This window comes from Brachycentrus maculatus, unplaced genomic scaffold, assembly GCF_059751285.1.
Source record: "Brachycentrus maculatus isolate JH-2025_06_01 unplaced genomic scaffold, ASM5975128v1 h1tg000263l, whole genome shotgun sequence".
Classification (NCBI taxonomy): Eukaryota; Metazoa; Arthropoda; class Insecta; order Trichoptera; family Brachycentridae; genus Brachycentrus; species Brachycentrus maculatus.
In genome coordinates this window covers 1,426,500-1,452,430 of record NW_028281014.1, presented here as the reverse complement: position 1 = coordinate 1,452,430, position 25,931 = coordinate 1,426,500, and the positions used below count along the sequence as shown (strand labels likewise).

General features: G+C 31.5%; 1 protein-coding gene across 11 annotated transcripts; it reads left to right on the top strand.

Annotated features, from left to right (window-relative positions):
* Positions 1–7,744: 7,744 nt before the first annotated feature.
* On the top strand, positions 7,745–25,104 carry LOC148305723 (protein-glucosylgalactosylhydroxylysine glucosidase-like). 11 transcript variants are annotated; one of them, XM_088266237.1, is made up of 15 exons: positions 7,745–7,989; positions 10,404–10,640; positions 11,208–11,539; positions 13,462–13,764; positions 15,343–15,443; positions 15,527–15,662; positions 16,045–16,192; positions 17,415–17,562; positions 19,174–19,264; positions 19,816–19,903; positions 20,701–20,895; positions 21,643–21,811; positions 23,319–23,490; positions 24,061–24,201; positions 24,827–25,104. In XM_088266237.1, exons 2-15 carry the CDS (start codon positions 10,456–10,458, stop codon positions 24,943–24,945), a joined length of 2,328 nt encoding a protein of 775 aa, XP_088122363.1. In that variant the 5' UTR covers positions 7,745–7,989; positions 10,404–10,455; the 3' UTR covers positions 24,946–25,104. The 11 variants fall into 11 exon arrangements, with proteins under 11 accessions (XP_088122363.1, XP_088122358.1, XP_088122364.1 ...); XM_088266232.1 differs by having other exon boundaries at positions 7,754–7,858; positions 10,240–10,640; XM_088266238.1 differs by having other exon boundaries at positions 7,763–7,982.
* The last annotated feature ends 827 nt before the right edge of the window (positions 25,105–25,931 follow it).

Below are 25,931 nucleotides of genomic sequence, written 5' to 3'. Positions count from 1 at the left end.
TTCTAAATTGGATCATATATATAGAACTTCCAAGAATTTAAGTAGTGTGGATGTTAATCATGGGTAGAATTGGTGAATGTTACACGTGTGTAAAGTGATCACTTAAACCAGCCTATGATGGTCGTAAGCCCCGTAAATGCCCAGACTTCCATATTCTTTTTCATTTATTTGGAGAAAAAAATTGGAGAAGCGCTAAATTTGTTTATTTTATCAAGCAAATAGTTTTGCCCATCACGAGTTGCTGTGACTTAGTCTGGATTAAATGGAAAAGGAAGAAAATGGAAAACACATAAAAGTATTTCTAATGTGTCTCATTTCACAATGTTTGTGAAACAATTAAATTTATGAAACAACACACGTCCGATAATTGCAGTCGAATTTTATTCCTCAGGGTCGAAAATTATGTTGTTAAACGATCGACACATTGACAGTTTTAAGATTTTTTTGACGATATTTTTCTCGATATACCCGAGAAGTAGCTCGTTATAAAAAAATAATGTTAAGAAGATCATAAACTATTATAAAATGTCAACGAATGTTTCCTCGTTATACCCGAGGTCTCGCAATTTTCGTGATCGTAATAACCGAGTTCGACTGTATATACAGTTTTTTTTTTCTCCTCCCTCAAATTGGACGTGTTTAAAATCGAATTGGACGCCTTACAAAACAAACGGACGTTATATTGTATTTTACAAAAAAAAAATTATTTCAAAAATATATATTAAAAGTAGTGCTCTTGTTTGAAAGAAATATTGAAAGTCTGAAAACTTCGGTCCACATCGCGCGTACATACTATTACAGCGCGCCGCGCAGGGTATTAAGAATAAAATATGTGGGCAGGTATTCACACTGCTGGTATATGTAATACTAGTATGAACATATTAAAAAAAAAACTATAACGCGCAATGTGTTTTGTAAAACGTCAAATTTAAATTAAAAAATTTGTATGTATATAAATAAGTAGAAAAATATACTTAGCATAATGTAAATTTTAGTGCTTTATAATTACTCAAAATAATACCGAATGAGATTATAATAATAAGAAATCGTGGTTGTGTCATTATTATAATCAGAGAGTAGGTAATTATAATTTATAATGATCTCGAGTCTAGAGGGGTGAAGAGAGAGAATTCGAAATGATGTTTTGCGGTCGGCAGAGCGAGACAGACAGGTACCGATTTCTACTCTTAGACGGTGAAAAGTTTGAAACAATTCAAGGTTAAATTTTCCTTATAATAAATAAAAATCTATTGTTTCTGACTGGTTTCTCACTTCATTAAAATTTTTGTAATATATCATGGAAACATTATAGTCTCCCACTTTACCCAGAAATTAGCTCCAAACATCATATCAATTTTTACTTGACAACATTTTGAGTGTGTCTAACTATAAAAATGAGCTTTCAAAAACAACAGCTGGAGGCGCGTTGCAGGAGCCTGGGTGAGGACCAATCCGACATCGGATCCGTGATAGTTCATAAGGAACTGAAGAACAACGTATTATTTCGTTTTTTTCTCCCCTCATAAAATTACCTAACTACTCTAGTTTTCTTTACTTTATGGGGTCTATGTACAAAACCATAAGTTTGTTTAGAATTTCTGTTAGTTTAAACTGTTTTAATTTCTCCGCACCTTTCTGGTTAGTCAAAGTAAGTCCTTTCGCTCAACAGAGGTAGGCCTTCTATCCGAAAAAGTTTGTCTCTATAGGCCCTTCTGACTCGTTTAATTCCGTGTTTCGGACTGATTTTTTGGTATTTTTGTTTCTGTTTTAGATATTATTTTGAAATTTTCGGATTTTTATTATTATTAGAGCTTTCAATATTTGGATTTTTGAGTTTTTGTTTGTTTTTGAGTTTTCCATTATCTATCATATTACAATAGGCCATTATCACAAGAAAACAAAAATAAAAATAGACTTAATGGGTATTGAAAAATGAACTTTTAAAAGTTTTTTCAAACAAAGAATTCATTTAAAGTTTTTTGCCAGTACCTATTCTGAATTCTATGTATATCCATGAAAATAAGTAAAGCACGGACAAATTAAGCTCTGGACTTGATTTCTAAGAGCTTCGGCATTTTTAAACTAGTTGATGATCCTTAGTCAGGAAGTTGTCTATTGAAAAAATGAGTAATTCTTTTTTCCCTAAAAGAAGTTAAGTAAAATTTACCATCATTGACTTATCTGCTTAGAAATAGGGTTCGTAATTTATACCCATCAAATGCTAATTACATTATTATCTTCATCTAAGCATGGTATACTGGACTGAGCATTATCGCTCAAAATACGAATAATTCCAGAATTATTTTTTATTTGAAGCTGCTATGGTCCGAGGCTTGAAATTTTTGAAATGGAAATAATTGTCCGTCATGGTTAGGCTGTGCCGTAAAGACGACAGCGGTGTATCCGCAGAAGGAAGCACCTGGTTCAATGGACGAACTCGAGTCTGATGAGCACAGCTTTACTGCTTACCGGAGCGGAACCGGAACTCACTCCTCGTCTCGAGACTCTGCTTCTATCCAAGAAGAGAGAGGGTGTTCAACTCGAGACATATCGCTCACTCCTTTCAAGAACGTCATAAATAAAAAATCGACAAATTTCAGTTGTGCATGTTTCCAGAATGCCCAGAAAATGTAGTATATCCCAGCAAAAGAGGCATATTTTGAACTTAATATTTACCCGCTACAGGGAAAAAAATGTTGTCTTTGCATTTTGAAGAAAAGGTATATATACATAAGTATATGTATGTAAATTATTGGATTCACTGTTTTTTGTTTTTGTTTTTTAAAGTTCATTTAAACCCTTGTCCGTACCCCAATGGTGCATAGGACACTGCATCATATACACACAGTGTTATCTTGATCGTAAATATATGAAAGAAAGGTGATCAGCCCTCCGCTTCAGCTACCAACCAGTCCAGGGTAATATTGAATAAACATAAGAGTGAAAAAATCACTTTTATTTATTTTACCCTCCTGGGAATCGAGCCCAGGACCTCCAGAACGGTAGCTGAGCTTGCTGACCATTACACCACGGAGGCGGACAATACTTATCTACAATACTTATAAAAAAAAGTCGCTAGATTTCGACCTTCTTATGAGCGAAACCCAACCTTTTTGTATTAGCTAAACAATACTGAAAGCTTTTTCTCAGCTTAATTACAAAACCCATCAATGTATTGAATAGATTATTAAAGTTGTGGTCTGCCATTGCTTTTGGAAAGACACCGGCCCGTCCGACCGCAATGTCAATGTGCGGCCTTCAGATATTTGGAGCCATTCATTTCAAATCTCACAAATATGTGTTTCATAAATGACCATAATATCGCGATGCTCCAATGACTAATACGTAGATAAAGACCTAAAAGCTTCTGTGTAATTTCAAAAATAGACATGGCGTAGACATTCTTTCTATCAACACAATATTTATACCTGCATTATATAATATATTAATGGAAGAGATTTTAAAATGGAAATGAAATTAAGCTGATCATTACTCCTTGTATCCTGTTTTATCATCCATCTATGTAAAACAGTGTTTCCCAACCTTATTTGTACCATGACCCCTTAAACGAATAAAAATCATTTATTGAATGTTTTCTCAGATACTTTGTGGCACATTTTATTAACTTTATAAAATTTAACAACTTTGTTTTAACCACTTTTATTATTAGTACTCTTTAACCTACCGGTTTCGACAAGATCCTTGTCATCATCATCAGGGTTTATTTAATTCTAATTATAAACAATGTTAATTATTTCAAATAAAAAATGCACACATGCAATAAATGCGTACTACTGTTATTTAATTTTCATAAATAAATAATATGGATATTATGTTACATTACAGCTCGAAAGTAAATTATTGCGATCCTTGGGCTTGGGTTGAGAAACCGAAATACAAATAATCTCCGGAATACTGACGAACTTTTCGCTCACTCCTTTCAAGAACGTCATAAATCAAAAATCGTCAATTTTCAGTTGTACATGTTTTCGGAATGCTTAGAAAATGTACTATATCCCAGCAAAAGAGGCATTTGTGAAACTTAATATTAACCCGCTACAGGGCAGAAAATGTTGTTTTTGCATTTTGAAGAAAATGTATTGTTTAATTATTTTTATAAGTAAATTAAATATTTTTCAAATGTAGAAAAAACCTTCAGGTTTTACCTAAAAAGATCTGTTGCACAGTAAAAAGTTCAATAAGTGGCTTGATATTTATTTTTAATACATTGTATTATATTTTTAAACTTTAAAAACGTTCTCCTGAAAAATCATTTATTTTTATTTTTGACGTTCTTGAAAGGAGTGAGCGATGTATTATGAGTGAGGAGTGAACTTTACAAAATGTAAACAAACGAACTAGTCTTTATTAAAAAAAAAAAAAAAAAAAATATATATATATATATATATATATATATATATATATATATATATATATATATATATATATATATATATATATATATATATATATATATATATATATATATATATATATATATATATATATATATATATATATATATATATATATATATATATATATATATATATATATATATATATATATATATATATATATATATATATATATATATATATATATATATATATATATATATATATATATATATATATATATATATAGTCACGTGTTTAAAAAAATTAACAAAAAAGTTGGATAAAGAAAAAAAATTAAATAACGATGATTAGTGTCTGAATCTGCTAGCGACATCTAGTGAGTAACGGTCAAACTAAAAATGAGATGTTGCATTGTAACCAACGAGACGAGAATACATATAATAAGTATATGTAAATTTATCATTAATTTATAGTTGCATGAAATCTACAATAGGTTAACAATACAATACAATATACCCATATCTAAAAAAAGTTATTGTTTGATAATCAATGTAAAAAGGAATCTTAACATTCCAGTTGAAAAAATAAAACACCTGCCAAATTGGCATAAAATCATAAATTCATAAATGAAAAGAAATGTTATTTTAAACGGTGCCAACGGGGGAATGTATTAAACATATTAGTTTACTTTTTTAAATTAAACACTTGAATATACCACTTAATGAGTTATAGTTATGTAAACGATTAGTTTCGAAAACTTGCAGATGTTTTCATCTTCTGGTAAAAATTAAAACCAATGAACAAAAAATATTTAGGGATAAATTTAGATTAATAAATAAGGGGGGGGGGGGTTAAGGAACAAGATTTTTTGTAAAAGGAATACATAATAATGGTGACGTATTTTGAAACAGTATATTATTAATTAACGTTTTATCTGAATAATTTTTTTAAAAATGTATTTCTAAATTTTCTAAATTATTCATGACTTGACCTTTATTTGTAACAGAGTGTAATAATTTAAGTGTATGAGAGTCAACTAAAGTCTGTAAGTTTTCGAAACTAGTCGTTTATATATAAATAAAACCCATTAAGTGGTATATCCAAGCGATTAATTAAAAAAAAAATCATTATTTCATGTCACAAAGTTAATGCCGAATCAATAAATAACATATTAATACATATTTAAAAATGTCAAGAAAGTACTGACAGTTATAAAAGGCTGACTTAATTCTATTATAACTCCGAGGTGTATGATGAATATAAAACAGTGTGAATTATAACAATTCTTTGCGACTAAGGATGTTTCAACTGATGTGAAATTGTTGTTGCAGAGTTGCAACGGTATGCATTTAAGGGTTAATAAAAATAAAATGTATATAAAATGTGCATGTGCAGTACGCTCGCTTTACGTTTTCTCTTTGATCAATACCACCTTAAACATTATTGTGTAAACACAAAAACGTTAAAACGTATATGTGTATCTATGAAAATTCCCTACGCTACCGAAGTCGTTGTTAGTACTAGGGTGCCAAATTAGATGAAGCGGGGCCTGAAGGGCGTTCAAGAGGGGCTACTGAAAAATCCTGAAAATATGAAGAGTTGGGACAGTTCCATATAAATTATTGGACTATAAGATTAACGACCTTTTCCAGCTAGCCGATGTGTTTTTTTTTTACATGGGAGTTTAATTTTTTATATGCCTTGCTTATTATGTTTAAGGTTTATAAGTGGATCATTAAGTGAATTTTTGTTTCTTCTAACTACAAAAAATATTTTATTTCAATATGTTTTGGGAACAGGAGGGATAATCTAGTGTGGGCCAATAAGGAACTTCTCGGCATTTGCTCATTGCTGGGAGGAAACCACGTAAACTCCTCGGGAGAAGCCGGACTGTTGACTGTTGTCAACAGACCCTCCGTTCTACTAGAAGAGGGTTCGGCATTCTTAGCCGACGTGTTTCGACTATAAGTTTATAGCTTTTGCTAGAACGAATAAGTTATCACAGCGTCCTTGCATCATTCAGTACGAATAGGTGAATAAATCTTTCTTAAATTATTTTGTAATTTGCGTAAATCGAACCACCTACGCCAGATTCGCAGTTGAGCGTCTACCCAGCTAAGGTTAAGTATTTTATAAGTACTTTAAATATAAATAAATAGTAATTACTGTAAATACACGATACGGAGAGGTCTACGACCTTTCATATCGCCGTATAAAATGATTAACTAGAAAGTTGAATGTATCAGGAAAAAGTGATGAAGATTTTTTTATACAAAAAATAAGTTGTTGGTTACAATTTTAAAACATCGCTGTAGTTGTAAAAAGGATCAAGTCCAATAATAATATTTTTTAAAAGACGATTTGGTATGCGCCATTTTATAAAATCATCTCCCAAAGGAGCTGATCTAGTTCTTTAATTAACCTTTAACCTTTAATCTATATTTATGTAAATTAATCCTTTAATCTATATAAACCTCTAATCTTAATCAAGATACAAAAAATTCAATGTATTTACTTTCTAAATCTTTACACTTTTATATTTTTGATAGAAAATACCCTCTTACAGTTTTAATTGATATTCTTCTCTTAAAAGGTATATATATATATATATATATATATATATATATATATATATATATATATATATATATATATATATATATATATATATATATATATATATATATATATATATATATATATATATATATAGCATTATAATTTTATTACCTTTTATTACTATTAATGATATATTTCCCTATTATGTTAATGATAAAAAACGTAGAAGTCTTTCGATTAATTTTCCTTATTTTATCTTTAAGATGATACAATCATTACAGATATAAAAATAAATATTTAATTAGATCACATTTTTTTGAGATTCTATTTTTGATGCCTTAAAATATTAACAGCGACCAGAAAAATAAAGAAATAATGATATGTAAGTATTGTTAAAGACAGGACCCTACAAGATGGACCCAAGAATTTTACGATGGACACCTCGGGAGAACAAAAGAGGTGTCGGAAGACCCCAAAAGAGATGGTCTGACGACATCGGTCGCTGTAGGGGGTAAAAACTGGCTACAAACAGCAACCAACCGGAGGAAATGGAAAAAAGGGCGAAAAAAGAGGAGTGAAAAAGCAGTGGAGGTCAGAGGGCTCACGAAGAAGAAGAAGTATTGTAAGGATACATAAATTCAAATTATTTGTAATACTTCAAACCTTAATTTTTCCGGCGTAATTTTTTTTTTTTTACATTTTTTATATTTCTCACAATATTTAGAATACCTACTTTAGAAAAAAGTCTGCCGTTTAATGGTCGTAATGAACTCGTCTCAAGATGTGATTCATCTTTCAATGTCATCACTTAACCCCGAGGAACTAATCAAGAGTAAGATACAAACGTAAGTGGTCGAGAGGACATAAGAAGCACGATCTACAACTATTTGACAGTATACTAAATTGTCGTTTGTGCAGTGTGTGAAGTTGTGAAAACCGTAAACAAAACCAGTACAATACGAGTATTTAAATATAGTATTGAGTGATACACGTTTTTATAAAATTATAACTTTTTAAATAAATTCATTAACACCTTTTGTAAAACTTAATTCTATCGTATCGGTATGCTGTATGTCGTTATTGATATTTAATTTTTTTATGCACCTTAGTAAAAGCTCATTCGACTCTTAAAGACTTTTTATACATACTTATATGCAGGGCTTTTTTCCATGTAACGCGGTGGGACGGCGTTCTGGCACCTTTTTTCACGGATATATATTTTTTTAATCTTCAAAATCAATTACACGAAACAATGCGCTTACGAAATTACAATCTTTATTTATATAATTATGTCGGGTTGTGGTCCCGTGGTTAGTGTCGCGGACTCTTGGGTCAGAGCTTCTAGGTTCGAACCCATTCTATCACAATTTGATACCTATTTCTAATAATGAGCCGCTTAGGCTCACGGAAATAGTATGAAATTGAAGTATTTTCGTAAATAATAAAAACACAAATATTTCTCTTTTAATTAAAAAAAAATAATTCGTCAAAATGATAAAATATGGTATTTTATTTATTGTTTCGGCATTAATTTTTGTGGTAAGACATGTTACAATGATTAAAGAAAACACTTCGTTTTTTACCACTTGAGTTTTATTATAGACTGCATGTTTCAGAATTTAAACTTCCATCATTCAGGTCTGTATAATAACAGACTGTTATTATACAGACCTGAATGATGGAAGTTTAACTTCTGAAACATGTAGTCTACAATAAAACTCAAGTGGTAAAAAACGAAGTGTTTTCTTTAATCATTATAAAATATGGTATTGTATTGAAGATTTTAATGATATTTAAATATATATATTTTTTAGTAAAAAACTTGACATGAAGCATCCAGGATGTTGTTTAAAAAAAAGCCCTGCATATATTTATATGTACATAGTTCATGGTATTTCAGTAGCATTATTCTTTTAGTAGAATTGAAATAATATACAGTGTGTGATATATAAAATATAGTGAGAAAAATAAAAGTATTATGAATAACCTTGTAATATGTTGCTGTAACTGTTAATTACAAGTAATAAACAGCGATAAAAAGGCGTTTAACACATATTATATGTAAACTGTGTCAAATATTGAGTTACATAAGTTCATAATCATTTACCACGAAATATTAAGTATTTTAGATATCATACTAGCTCATTATAATTATATAATAAAATGAGCTGAATAATATTATTTTGACCCTATTCACATGCCCTATTGAGCAATATTTCCTTGAGCAGTGATAAAATGAGACGTTTTAGTACAAAACATAAGAATTTTGGCCCAGATATTTCTATCTGTGAATTAATTGGAGGACGCTCACGCATAAGTTGAGGAGCATCGCGTTAGTTGAACGTAAATTTAAAATAAGGAAGTAGTTTTATACATATATTGTGCAGTGCTCGTTCTTTTAGAAAAAGTCTCGAGAAATGTGGTATTATAAAATTACATAAACATTTTCTCAAAAAATGTTAATAGTTTTATCCCGATTGTAGGATTAATGTCAGCTTTAACGATACGTGTATTACTAATGACTTAATAAAAGTGTCGCTTGTTATCGTTGTTTTCACTATTTTAACAACTGTAATTTATTTTACTCAACTATCCTTTTGCCTTTGTTCGGAATTGTTAATGTACTACTTTTCATGGCTTTTTTGTAGAATAATTGAAGTGTTTCAAGTTATAATTTTTTTTATTAACGAACTCTTTTTCGTAAAAAAAATCATGGGATAAATTCCCTACAAATAATTTTACAACCTTACTTACATTTTCAACACGTTTTTTTTATTTTATATTTATAAATCGATACCTTGGCGTACAAACGTATTAATTACAGTAATGGCGAGGGATATAGTTTTATTCATATTCGGAAACATTTCTGTTTTAAAATAAAACATTTTCTGGTTTTTATTATTTATTACTTTAAGTTGTAGTACATTTTATGATTGAAAAATTAATTCGTAATGTTTCGATCGTAATCGCTCCAAACATTTATGTTTATGGGAAAAAATGTAATAGTACGGTTATTATGGTGAATGTTACACATATGTGAAGTTATCACCAAACCACCCTGTGACGGGTATTTACAGTCTTCAATATTCTTTTTCATCTATGTGATGATCTCAAAATCTAATCAGTAAGTTGTGGACTAAGGCGTCGATATAAGAACCCACGTTACTTAGGGATCTTCCATAAAAAAAAATCATTCCCTATAACGTCATTTTCAAGGAACACAATAAATATTGACAATCATTATTTACAAATGTATGTATTTAAAAAAAAAGTTGTATTCAAGTCATATTTTTAATGACTTATCAAATTTGATGAATAGGGAAGTCATCCATCATCACCCATCATATAAATAACAAATGAACTAATGGGATCCAACAAGTTTTTTCACGTGTATATTTAAAAAAAATATTATTATATTAACAAAAATAAATTAGTTGAAAGTGTTGCATGAAATATTAAACCCCTACGAGATTGTCTACCCAGGATTGAAGGTGAATGAAACTTGATGTGTGTAAATTAAGTATAATACGTAAATATGGCAAAACGTTCGTTCAGCAAGCACGTGTGGGGTGCGGTGTGCACGTTGGGAGTGCTCGGGATCCTAGCATTCGTGCTTCTAGTCGTGCACAGAAACGCCGGGGCTGCTCGCGCCCGAAGGGCCGCCCCAGTCATCACCGTAGAGGATGACAACCCATCGCCGCACGCATTCACAACTCACAGGTAATGTGCTGAGACGTAAATTAAATTATGTTCAATAATTCGTTGTTTATTATTATATTGTTTTCATCGACTTTCTTTCTGATTTCTTTAGTTAGCTTATACAAGGTGGCCGACACAAGGTATTTCAACAGCGTCTCGTCGGCCACCGGAGATTGACACTTTTTACTTTATATTGACTTTATACGACAATATAAGGTAAAAAGTGTCAGTTTCTGGTGGCCGATGAGACGCAATTGAAATGCCTTGTGTCGGCCACCGGTGGCTGACACTGCAGTCAATATGTTAAGTAAATTAAATATTTTTCGTGAATGTTTTTCGCAGATACTTTGTGGCACATTTTAAAAACTTTATAACATAAAACAACTTTGTTTTTAAGTACTTTTTAATTGGTATATTTTTTCACCAACCGGTTTCGACAAGAACCTTGTCATCTTCAGGGTTAAACATGTACATGAGAAGGTTCTTGTTGAAACCGGTTGGAGAAAAAATATACAAATAAAAAAGTGATTAAAAACAAATTTGTTTTATTTTATTTTTAAAAAATATTGAATATCGTGTTTATCCTAGATTACCATCGGACGACAAATTTATGTGCTCGATCGGCAATGGTCACGTGGCCACTGACGTATTCAGCAACACAGTCTACATGAACGGGTTGTACAACGGGGCCAAAGGACTCAGCCACCGAGCCAGGATTCCCGCCTGGAACAACATCAGGCTGAACTCGACCCTGGGCGAGGCCGGAGGAAGAGTGGCGTACACCCTGGACACCAAATCTGGAGTTTTCCATGTGCACGTCGACAGGGACTGGTCGACTGTTGATCAGAGGATATACGCTCATAGATACTACACCAGGGCCATCATCAACCAGATTACGATTACAGCGAAGACGAGGGCAGGTATTTAAAAAAATAGTTTAAAAATTCATGAGGATTTTTAGTTATATTATAAGTACGTTAAAAAAAAACAATTTCAAATTTTACGTACAATATATTCGTATTGATATGAGTTTTTTTAACGGTTATTTATATTTATATAACGGGAATTTATATTCACATGTCGCTTACTCCTTTCAAGAACGTCATAAATCAAAAATCGTCAATTTTCAGTTGTGCATGTTTTCGGAATGCTTAGAAAATGTACTATATCCCAACAAAAGAGGCATATTTTTAACTTAATATTTACCCGCTACAGGGCAGAAAGTGATGTTATTGCATTTTGAAGAAAAGGTATTGTTTAATTATTTTTTTAAATATGCTAAATATTTTTCAAATGGAGAAATAACCTCCAGGTTTTACCTAAAAAGATCTGTTGCAAAGTAAAAAGTTCAATAAGTGGCTTGATATTTATTTTTAATACATTGTATTTTATTTTTAAACTTTAAAAACGTTCTCCTGAAAAATCAAGTTTTTTGATTTATGACGTTCTTGAAAGGAGTGAGCGATGTATTATGAATCCATGAAATTTTGCATCCAAACCTAAGATATGCCCACAGTCAAAATAATTTTAATAAAATAACTGGTTAAAATATAAGTTTAATAGAATAAATTTAGAATTTTTTCAAAACGTCTCCTAGTACGTAAAATAATTGGGAAATAATATTATACATATTTCAAGAAAGTACAGTACTTCCTGAATAATAAAAAAAATCGTTAAAGAATTTAACTCAACCATAGACGGTGCCAAGAGCTCGCATGTGAAAGAAGTTGAATGTTATACTTCCGAAATTTGAGTAGGGTGGCATCATGGGTAGAATGGTAAATGCTACACGTGTATAAAGTTGTCACTTAAAGCAGCCTGTGACAGATCCGGCCTGCAAATACCAAGACTTCCACATTCTTCTTCAACTACATCCGTTGAGATTTCAATATAAAAAAAATATTACAAATGTTTTTTTGACATGAAGTCTTGAATATATTTAAAAAAAGTTAATATCTAAGTAGTAGTCTGCCTCCATAGTGTTATGGTCAGCACGCTTGGCCATCGTTCTGGAAGTCTCGGGTTCGATTCCCAGGGGGGAGGGGGTCAAATAAAGATTAGTGATCTTTTCACTCTAATGTTTATTCAATATCACCCTGGGCTGGTACCTGAAGCGTAGGGCTGATCACCTTTCCTTCATGATAACACTGCGTTTATATGATGCAGTGCCCTATGCACCATTGGGGTGCGGATAAGGCTTTTAATGATTTTTTTGTTGATAATATCTAAAATTTTCGTCTTGTATTAGATTTTTGTTTCCAGTGCCACGTTTTAAATGTCTTAATCTGCATGCTGTCATTTTTGATGATACTGAGATAAAAGTAATTGAATATATATATATATATATATATATATATATACATATATATATATATATATATATATATATATATATATATATATATATATATATATATATATATATATATATATATATATATATATATATATATATATATATATATATATATATATATATATATATATATATATATATATATATATATATATATATATATATATATATATATATATATATATATATATATATATATATATATATATATATATATATATATATATATATATATATATATATATATATATATATATATATATATATATATATATATATATATATATATATATATATATATATATATATATATATATATATATATATATATATATATATATATATATATATATATATATATATATATATATATATATATATATATATATATATATATATATATATATATATATATATATATATATATATATATATATATATATATATATATATATATATATATATATATAAATCGCTTTTTTTCAGATTTGTGGAGAGACCATCATACTAGATTCGTTGAGCTGAGTTTTTTCCCGGGACCCGATAGTGAGGACATCGCGTTTGAGAATCCGGTATTGAGCAAAGTGCAGAACAGAGTGATGTGGTCCGCTTGCGGGAAGACCAAATATTCCGAAGACAAAACATACCAGGAAGAACTATCCCAAGTATGCGCGTACTGGACCCATGCACCCACACACCTCGTCGTACCGAGAAGAGGAAAACTAGTGCATACGTTCGTGATGACGGTCGATACCAAGAGAGATGTGGCATTGAAAGAAATCATGGACAGTAAGGATTCTAAATATAGTTTTTGTCATTACCTTTCAAAACCAACTATAGCATCCACGTTGAAAGTATTTTTATTGTCGGTTCTTGAAAAGTGTATACAGTTTTAAAAAAAAAAATTATATCATCGCTTATATCGTCAGATTAGGAGTTGTAACAATCGGCGGGTATGAATGAGGATATGCATGAACGTGGAAGAGGCGAATAATGTTTGCAAAGACAGAGTGGTGTGGCGTTCTATTATCTCTGCCTACCCCTGCGGAGAAGCGGTGTGATGGTTAGTTAGTTAGTTAGTTAGTTATTTCATCGCCAAAGTTCTTCGCTTTTTTTCCCTAATTCATAGCCATTTTGGTAATGTCTGCTTTTGAAATTTGATCTATAAGGATGTGAAATAAATAAGATAAAAATGAAAATGTTGTTATATTAATTACAATTTTATTCATTAACTTTACATCACTATGCTGTGTCTCTCTAAACAAAGACTAAGATATTGTGCTTGGAGAGGGACTTACACAGAATACTATATTTATTTACTATATGGAAAGTCATTAAAGATGTAATATAATTTTTATTTTTTTATTTCTTTATTTTTTACTAATTTTATTTCTATTATCTATATAGAGGCTGTCGAAATGTATACTTCTTAAATATTTATAATTTTGTTGGGATTGTATGGATTTGCATTTTGTTATTTTGGAATCTGAAGGATGATGTTTTTACAACATTTTGAGTGTGTCCAAATACTTGTTCACAAAATCTGGATTATCTCCAATTACAGTTATTTTCATATTACATCTCACCAATAGATGTCTCTAGTAAAGTTCTAGTGATTCAAGAACAAGGTTTCTAAATTGGTTCATATATATAGAACTTCCAAGAATTTGAGTAGTGTGGTTGTCAATAATGGGTAGAATTGGTGAATGTTACACGTGTGTAAAGTGATCACTTAAACCAGCCTATGACGGTCGTCAGCTCCGTAAATGCCCAGACTTCCATATTCTTCTTCATCTTTGATGAGATGTCAAAAAATAATATGATGTTTTTAACTTAACTTATTTTTACTCGGAAAATTGCATTTTCTATTAAACTAGTTATTTTTAAAAAGTTTTTGTTGAACAAGTATATTTTTATATTTTAGAATTACTTGATAATTGTTCTCTATAACATTGTTCCGCAAAGCGTGTGCCGCGGCACACTGGTGTACCGTGGTGATAGTTGGTATGCCTCAGAAGTGAAACGTAGTTTTATGAAAATAACACAATTGCTCCAAATTTTGATTGCCTGTGCTCAGTTAAGTAGGCTCACATTTCGCATAAACATAATATGTTACCATAATATGGTAATTATGTACCACTGAAATTCCTTAATTTGTTAGGTGTACCTTGAATAGAAAAAGTTTGCGGAACACTGCTCTATACTATTTAGACAAATGTTTATTATGTTTTTTTATGCTCCTCCTGTCCACAATCAGAATTAATATGACATCAGAATAAATATAAAGTGTATTTCGAAATAAAGAAAAACGTTCAGAATAACATTTTGACACAGCTTTTGTTGATATTTCGTTATAGATGTGAACAGTTTTGCAGGAGAAGGATGACGATCTATTTTTCAAGCACAAGAGGGATTGGAGAAAATTAAACAGTTTGGGAAGTGTTGAAATAAGTGGAAACCTTCATTTGGTGAGTATATTTTTGTGTTTCATTGATTATTGTCAATTTTAACCTAAATGCTGCTGTGACATTTCAAACATATTTTGTTGCAGGCAAAAACCGTAAACGCCATTTGGTATTACTTGCTAAGTTCACTACCATCTTTGCATTCAAATCAACCACAGGGACTTTTCTATGGATTGAGTCCCGGAGGACTATCCAGGGGAGGATATTTAAAAGATTATGAAGGTACATATAATTCATAAAAAATCTATAGTAAAAATCCTCTCATACGTCCAATAGATGTTCCGTCGGATATGGATATCAATTTAATTATTCACATACCATGGAGACGCATATTGGTATAACCTGTATGGTTTGTACACCGTACACTATTTATTTAATATTACCCTGGACTGGTTCCTGAAGCGCAGGAGTGATCATCTTGCCTTCGTGTGAGTAACTATCAAGATAACACTGTATCAATACGACGCAGAGCCCTATGCACCATTGGGTGCAGATAAGCGTTAGAATATAATTACAGCTGTGTGGATTTTAATTAACAATATAAATGTGCAGTCTTTACGCGTGTGTTGATTACTCCTTGAACGAAATAGTTTTTGTTTTTTAGGACATAATTTTTGGGATACAGAGCTGTGGATGTTTCCACCAATATTGCTCCTTCATCCTGATTTAGCATCCATTCTTCTGCGATACAGAATTGCTCTTGCTCCGGCAGCTGCCGACTTGGCTGCCGCTACGTTCAATAGAGGAATCAGGTATTTAGAATAAAGTAATAAATTAATGAGTCACCAATGAGTCCATTCGCCAGGAACTACGCTTGGATGGCTTGACTCTGGCCAATGTCTGTACCCGACGGATTCTCCAGTTCTTTGGACACGTTGCGCGTGGTAACGAGGATAGCCTGGAACGACTAGTTGTGATCGGTAGCCTGGAGGGAAAGAGAGGGAGAGGAAGATCCCCCACACGATGGACCGATCAAATTAAGGCAGCAGCTGGCACCTCAGTGGTTGGAGCGCTACGTGCAGCGCAGTCAAGGGATAACTGGAGAAGAGTCATTGCTTCTGCAAGGGTCACAATCCTCAGCAATGAGGAATGAGACGGAGAAGAAGAATAAATTGATTAAGTATTGCAGGAGAATACTTTTAATAGTTGTCCATTATACCAAGTCATCAGGTTATTACAAAGAAATGCCAACGACATACGATGATAATCCATAAAATGGTTTCAGTATTTGGCCGCCATCAATATTTAAGAAATACCTTTTCAAGGGTGTTCGAATACTGTGTCACCTTTGAAACCATGTGAATGTATAATGATGAATGTTAAATAGTGTATAAAGTGATCCATTAAATCAGCTAATCACAGGTCATGGACCCTGCAAATACCCAGACCTGCATATTCTCTTTTCAATAAATCCTTTATCTTTGCTGTCAATTCATTTTGCCTCTGAGCGGTACAACTCAGAATTTGTGAATAAAGATGTGAACATAGTCAAAATATTTTGAAAATTAATATTAGTTTATAAATACAGATATTTTTATTTTTTAGTTGATGTCCGCTGTGTAATGGTCAGCACGCTCGGCTACCGTTCTGGAGGTCTTGGGTTCGATTCCCAAGTGGAGGGTCAAATAAATATAAGTGATTTTTTCACTCTAATATTTATTCCATATTACCCTGGACTCGTACCTGAAGCGGAGGGCTGATCACCTTTCCTTCATATGTTAACGATCAAGATAACACTGTGTTTATATGATGCAATGCCCTGTACACCATTGAGGTGTGGATAAGGGTTTGAAGAAGTTGATTTCCGTGGCAATTTTTTTTCTTCCGAATATGTTCATAGTTTTTAGGGGAGGAATGTTTTAGACCAAATAATATCATCTTTTCGCTATATAAGAAGCATTGAAATGTTATTTTTGGTCATGTGATGGTTTGTTATTGATTCCCACATATCTGCATTGTATTATTCGTCCGAAGGTATCCATGGGAGAGTGCATTTACCGGTCGAGAGGTGACTCAGCCATGTTGTCCCGAAGTGGCGGAGTTTGAGCATCACATCACGGGGTGCATAGCACATGCAGCCAGGCAGTATATCGCCACAACTGGGGATGAACAGTGGTTGAAGGTTTGATATAACTATTTTGTTAATATTTATTTATTTATTGAATGGCTATGTCTTTAACATAATACATCGCTCACTCCTTTCAAGAACGTCATAAATCAAAAATTGTAAATTTTCAGTTGTGCGTGTTTTCGGAATGTCTAGAAAATGTACTATATCCCACCAAAAGCGGCGTATTTTTAACTTAATATTTAACCGTTACAGGGCATAAAGTGTTGTTTTTGCATTTTGAAGAAAAGGTATTGTTTAATTATTTTTTTCAAAAAACTAAATATTTTTCAAATGGAGAAAAAAACTTCAGATTTTACCTAAAAAGATCTGTTACACAGTAAAAAGTTCAGTAAGTGGCTTGATATTTATTTTTAATACATTGTATTATATTCTTAAACTTTAAAAACCTTCTCCTTGAAAATTAAGTATTTTGATTTATGACGTTCTTGAAAGGAGTGAGAGACATATTTACAATATTTAATAAAAAAATACATTAATGAATACACTAGAGAAACAAAAAGTCTTAAACATAAAATAATAATAAAATAACAAATAGTTAAGGACTGGTAAATACACGTCTCCTTCACACACTATCAGCGAGCAGCGAGAGAGAGTGAAAAACAACGTTTTAATTTTATCCATTGTAACATGGAGAAGAAATGCTGAGAAAGTACAGACTTCAAGGTGGATAGCAATAAATCAAATAAATTTATACTTTCAAAATTGGCTAACATGTGAAGCCGCGGAATCGGAGAGAACATGGCGTTTGCATTATGTAAAAATACTGCGAATATAGATTTTTGCCTAGTACCTCTTCGACGCACGCTAATAAAATAACAACTGTATAGTATTTTCACATACATTTTATTTGACCAGTGACCAGATTTAATGGTTACCGACATCATCTATTGGTGGGAGGCTAGACAAAGACATTGAAATGTTATATACACAACAAGGCAAGGGTTGAAAACCATATTTTATATACATATTTTTGTTTGACAAAATTAATTTAAATTGAGTGAATTTAAATAGTTTATTATAATAATAATTACATTTAAGTTATACTAAGGGTTTTATTTAAACTTAGCATGATCAGGTATGTCAAATACTTGAAAGCGGTCAGATTAGGAGTCCAAATTATCAGTGGGTGTGTATGAGGAGATACATGAACGTGGAAGAGGCGAATAATGTTTGCAAAGACAGAGTGGTGTGGCGTTGTATTCGCTCAGAAGCGGTGGGATGGTTAGTTAGTTAGTACATATAAAACTTTTTTACAGATTTTTCTTTTTTATGGATTTTTGTATTTATGTGTGGCTTAAATAATATGTAGCTTAGTCTGAAACTGTTGATTGACAACTCCTCCTACTGCACATTAGTATGGGGAATTCTTGTGTTCTCTGGAATGTTTTTTAAATATTATCTGAACAATTTTTCCGGAAGTTATTTCTTATAGACAATATTTTGTTACTGATTGTCTTGCAGAGATTCTAAGCATGGCAAAGCATTAAACTATTGTTGAACTATATCACCAGGAATTTTCATTGGCACGATGTGCATTCAAGTACAATGTCTTGGTAGCATTATTGAAAAAGATTTTTGCAAAAAATTGGGCTTGTTTTGCAGGATGGAGGTTGTTCCATGATAATGCATATTGCAGAATTTTGGGCATCACGTGCAAAATACAACGATTCTTCCGGATATTATGACATAAAAAGTAAGTAGGTATTATTTAAAAATTGCTTTTACCATAATTTCACGAATAAATAATATAATTGATTATTAATAATATGTGTAGAGATAAGAGTTGTATTAAATACAATATACACAACAAAATGACAACTTTTCTACTATATACAGTAAAACTATATAAAACATTGAGATAGGTAGCCCTGTATCTTAGGGAATGTTATAAGGGGTAAATGTTTTAAACTGTATTTTTACATTTTAATTAGGAGAAATGAGTGTAATGAGTCATTTAAAATTAAAATACAATTTAAAAACATTAACCCGCCTATAACTTCCCCTCCGATAACGCGGTACCTATCTCAACGTGATATGGGGATTTACTACATATATTACTGTTCAACTATTCTATTTCATGTACATATCAATATTATCTAGTTTGTTTTTTATTTTTAGCCCTCAGTCACTGTATTTTGATCTTATGATAAGCGAATAAAAAGAAAAATATTAAAAGAATAGTTATTATTTATTTATAATTCTTATTTCTTGCTGTAACTAAATTTGTGGTTAAATTTATTTCAGATGTAATGGGTCCTGATGAAGATCACAGTAATATTACAAATTCTGCATTCACCAATGTAGTTGCTGGATATGCCCTTTATTTAGGAGAGTGAGTGTTAGTTATTATATCATCATATGTTAAAACTCATAAGATAATTAATTTTATTAATATAACACCCTTGTGGTAACCCTATTAATTACTAGTTTCAAATGAAAATTCTAACACCGTTGAAACTTAATAAAACAAATTATCGGCAATTCGAACCACTATACCAGTTTCATAATACCGTCATTTGTTAGGATCATGGTAGGTTTGTGTCAAGAAAAATTATAACTTGCAAAAGGGATCCGTAGTAGAATGTCAATGAATAATGGTTTATTGGGAAATGCAATGACTGAACATTTTCTACAAATGCCTTGGTACTGTTTCGTGTCTGTTTGCTGTGCTGGTCGGGGTGGAGGCATCTGTGTACCGGCCAACTTCGGGTTGGCATAGAATCTTGCTGACTAACTGATTTAACTAATTATTAATCCTTTTCACTGCCTACACCGGGGCACTTCTAGAAACTTCGTGATGGTTTTTCGAACTTTTTGTTTATTTAAATTGGCAGTGACAAGGACATTGAAAGCTATTAAATGTAAATTCATAGAATCAGGATACAATTTTGTTTTAAATTTTTGCTATTTACTTTGTAAAAAATTTATTTGCAAGAAAGGTCTGTCAGGAAGCCTAGATGCTTCTGTATCAGATCCGAGAGGCGGTTGGGACTTTTCAATATTCACGCCAGTTTCATTGTTGAAGGTCAACCTAAGTATACCTCGACATGATGCCGAGCTGTTTGGAAATAACATTTTTCAATTAATAATATTTTATAAATAGTGAAATATTTTGTAATATTTTTCCAGGTATGCAACGTGTCTTTGTGGATTTTCTCAAGAGAAAAGAGCACGTTCTTGGGCTAAAGTGGCTGGAGCTTTAGTTCTGCCATATGATCCAAAATTGGATTACCATCCCCAGTTTGACGGATACACTCGACCCAACAAAATTAAACAAGCTGATGTGATTCTGCTCGGCTTCCCACTACAGTATGCTATGAATCAGTAAGTCATTATTATTAAGATATTATTACTATCAATTTTGAGTTCTTTAGCTAGCCCCTTTTTGGGACATAAGCTCCCGAATGTAATATATTTGCTATTACATTCGGGAGCTTATGTCATTATGTAACATTATGTCAAAATATATTTGCAAATATAACGCAGCAAATATAACGAAGCAAACTTAACGCAGAATTGCGTTGATGGTTGTCTGGGGTTTACTGTAGACTTGGGCGATCAAATAAAATAACGACTTTTAAAAAATAATTCATTGATTAATTCGGTTTTCGGATTCAATAGTTTGGACATAAAACACGCCAATCAGTGTAAACATTTGGTTGCATATTGTATATTTTTAGTTCACAATATATTTGAAAATTTAACGTAAAAAAAAACTCATGCTGGAAAGAACTATAAACCGGGAAAAAGTAACGTATATCATCCCTATCGGGTAATAACTGAAAAAGTGCCGTAACTCATCAGTCACATCTCTAGTTTATTGCGTCTTAGTCTGTGATGAGAACACTGCATTGATCTATTGGAGTATGTTACGCTAGATGTCAATGGATTTTTTTTATTCAAGAGACACTATTTAGAATGGAAAAAAAGATAAATTGCATTGGATTTGAACTTTTTATTAGTGGCCAAAAAATCATTAGACTTTCTTATGCACCTTTCTATTATAACGTTTAACCCATAAGAGCCATTGTAGTTTTACATGTGTATATTTATATAAATGAATTGTTTTAGGTCGACAAAGGCTAACGATCTGAATTACTACGAGAGGGTGACCAGAGAAAGTGGTCCAGCGATGACCTGGAGCATGCACTCCATAGGCCATTTGAGGATAGGGAACACGGAACAAGCTAACCAGCTGTTCACCAAGAGCCACCAGGGTTATGTCAGAGAGCCGTTCAAGGTGACAAATTGACTATGAAAATTGGGAATTTTAAAGTATTGGATTCATAGAGGATTGTCAAAGAGTTTCGAGGCATACTGATATTCGATAGGGAATGATAAATTTATTGACTGCTTAACACTATAGATAGAGCAGGGGAATTTAAACTCTAAGGTCCCCGGGTTCGAGTCTCGGAGTAGGCAGTTATTTTTTTGAAGAAAAATTTATTTATCATTACTACCATCATGCCATTTTCCTGCGTGATAATAATGGATACAGAGAGGATGGAATGCTACATTTGCCTATCCAGACATACACTTCTTGCTTTCTCTACATCTATACACGTAGTCATATATACTCCACACACACTTTGATATATTTCATATTATTATTCTTCTTCTAATCCTTATCCGCACCCAATAGTGCATTACATTGTATTGACGCAGAGTAATCTTGATTGTTACTTACATGAAGGCAAGGTGATCACTCCTGGGCTTCAGGGACCAGTCCAAGGTTATATTAAATAAATATTAGAGTTTAAAATCACTAATATTTATTTTCACTTACCCCGCAAGAATCGAACCCGGGACCTCCAGCATGTTAGCTAAACACGCTAACCATTATACCACGGAGGTGGACAAAATTTAACGCTATTGTTATAATTACGGCTATTAAAATAAATGTAGTTTGTGAACTATTTAGATAAATATTTAACAAATAGAGATTTTGATGGTTCAACTTTAGTCAACTTTGTGAAATACCACAATTTTCGTGTACTTCAGGATATTGCAGGATAAGGAGGTTTTAAGACTTGTCTGGTATTTTTTAAGTTAATTATACATTTTAAATGAATATTATAATTATTTTTTCTATTTTTTATGTATTGTGTTTCATTTTTAAAATTATGTTTTATATATTAAGGATTTTATTGCATATACCATGCCAACTGATGTGACTTATCGATGAAATTATTTCATTACACATTTTTATTATTTTCATCTAATTTGTAAAATAACAATAGACAAGAACATGAAATATCGCTCACTCCTTTCAAGAAACTCATAAATCAAAAATTGTCAATTTTCAGTTTTGCATGTTTTCGGAATGCCCAGAAAATGTACAATATCCCAGCAAAGGAGGCATATTTTTAACTTAATATTTACCCGCTATAGGGTAGAAAATGTTGTTTTTGCATTTTGAAGAAAATTTATTGTTTAATTATTTTTTTTATACTAAATATTTTTCAAATGGAGAAAAAAAGATTTTACCTAAAAAGGTGTGTTGCACAGTAAAAAGTTCAATAAGTGGCTTGATATTTATTTTTAATACATTGTGCTATATTTTTAAACTTTAAAAACATTCTCCTGAAAAATCAGGTTTTTTGATTTCTGACGTTCTTGAAAGGAGTGAGCGATATATCATAAACAATAAATATCACGTGAATCACAAATCAATTCATATAAATATCTATTTAACGGTATGATGCTGCACTTTGATGGCTTTTTACATTTTCATGCACATGTTGCAGACATGGACTGAATACAAGAAGCCGCGAATAGGGGCTGTTAACTTCCTTACAGGGATGGGTGGCTTCCTCCAAACTATCATGTTTGGGTATGCTGGAATCAACATACATCTGGATCGGATGGAGATCCTCAAACCCAAACTACTACCCCAGTCTACAAGGCTCAAAATTATCGGTAATTTCACAATTAAATATTGGCATCAAACTTAACCAATTATTTTTATTATTAAGCTTATAATTTGACCAGATAATTTATTTGTTACACGTGTGTAAAATGATCACTTAAACCAGCCTATGACGGTCGTAAGCCCCGTAAATGCCCAGACTTCCATATTCTTCTTCATCTTTGATGAGATGTCAAAAAAATAATATGAAAATAACTCCTGTAATTGGAGATAATCCAGATTTTGTGAACAAGTATTTGGACACACTCAAAATGTTGTAACCAATTATTGGTTCAACCTTTTATTTTAGATATATTATTATTTATTCTGAGTACCGTAGAACTTACTACTACTTGAACTTTGATGTGTTACTTGAGCCCATTACAAAAAAAAATTAAATCTGTATTTGGTTTACAATAATGAACGTATCAACATGATTCATTGTTTCCCTGACAAGTGACACTTATTGTCACGATACTTCGATCGATACCACGATCTAAATTTTTTTTGTACTGGGCTCAAGTAACACATCAAAGTTCAAGTAAGTTCTATGGCAACAATAATAAACATTTTTATTTCAGGCATTAAGTATCTGGGAAGCGTTTTTACATTGGATATCCAACCATCTAATGCTTATTTGAAAGTTACATCCGTCGATGAAGACAGACCACTTGTTCTAAAAATTAAAAATAATAACATTCCCATGAAAGATGGCATATCAGGTATTGTGAAAATTTGTAGTATTTTTATTACAATGATGAAAAAAACCTACATATATTACAAAAATTTAAAACCAGAGTTTGGCGCATTTATTAGAATTCTATGGCAAATGAGTTTCTAAAATATTAATGAAAACATCAGCAATTTTTCAAAACACATATTGTCTGCTTTGAACGTTGTTTATATTTTAACATAAGGGTATATCACAATATATCAGGTTTCTCGAAGGGTTTTTACCTATGATCAGATGGGAAAAGCTATTTAGTTCACAAAGTTCTCAACAGATGGGAGTTCCAAATAATATCGAATGCAATTGGTACTATACTGCATTTATACAACCATCATAAATTGAGGCAATAAGAATGTTCAATAATCGGATGGTGAACGCTATACATTGAATAAAGTGATCACTTAAGCCAGTCAGTGCCCAGACTTCCTTTTTGCCTGTTTGAATACAGTCAAATAAAAAATATTGTCATTGATATTTGTTATTTTCTTGCCTTAGGTGATTTTATTTTTAGGGTAATATTGGAACTATACCCTACCTACTATAACTATATAAGATAAGATAATTTTTCCATATTTCAGGGATTTTCATAAGTATCATTTTATTATTTTATTTTTTAGTGGTTTTGTTTGGAGATGGCCCATTTGAGATACGAGGGAATACATCAAAATGCCCCATGCCTCTGGATTTAATTGGTCAATTTAATTATCGGACTATAGAGGCTACACCCTTCAAATGATATTATAATTAGTAGAAAAAATATGCGTTTTCACACTGTATTCCTTACCTAATAAGTTTTGTGATATTCTTGTCATATTGTTCACATTCATAAATACTATATAGAAGTAGACTTTGTATTTAAGTGGTGATTTATAAATAAAGCACAAAAATCATTGCTTTTGGTCGATTTTGTCATTCCAACTTTGTTCACACACAGCTCTGTAAAAAGTCTAAAAAAGGGCAAGTGTATAAATGTCTGTAATGCCAATAATCAAAATTACCTTTTATGTATTAATTTTAAATCAAACACAGATTTTTTGAGTCTACTAAGTTGTATTTTATTAACAAAAATACATAAAAAATTATACTGTGACAATTGTTTCGCCTTGTTAAGGCATTACCAAACGAATGTGAAGATCAAATGGACTACGGTCCTTATGTAGCTATACAATTCTAAGTGACAGTTTTAACACGTGCAGCAATAATTTATGGGAGACAACAGTAGCTAATAATCAATAACGCATCATGCAAAATGTAAATTCTGCATGATAAATTGCTGCACGTGTTAAAACTGTCACTTAGAATTGTATAGCTACATAAGGACCGTAGTCCATTTGATCTTCACATTCCTTTGATAATGCCCTATTAAGGCGAAACAATTGTCACAGTATAATTTTTTATGTGTTTTTGTTAATAAAATACAAATTAGTAGACTCAAAAAATCTGTGTTTGATTTAAAATTAATACGTAAATTAAAATGGAGTTCTACAAATTAAACGCCAAATCAATAAATAAATCAAAATTACCTTCATGACTTTGACCTACTAGATGCGTGTAATACTTACCTTATTTAATGTAGGACCAGTATTTTTATTCTGAACATTTTTGATGGATAAATAGTGTGGATCGGTGATAAGGAAATTGTGTATTGGTACCTGGGCTTGGATAATGTTCAGTTAAGAGTTAACAAGTAAACTTGGTAGTATTAACGAGTTAACACTAGTA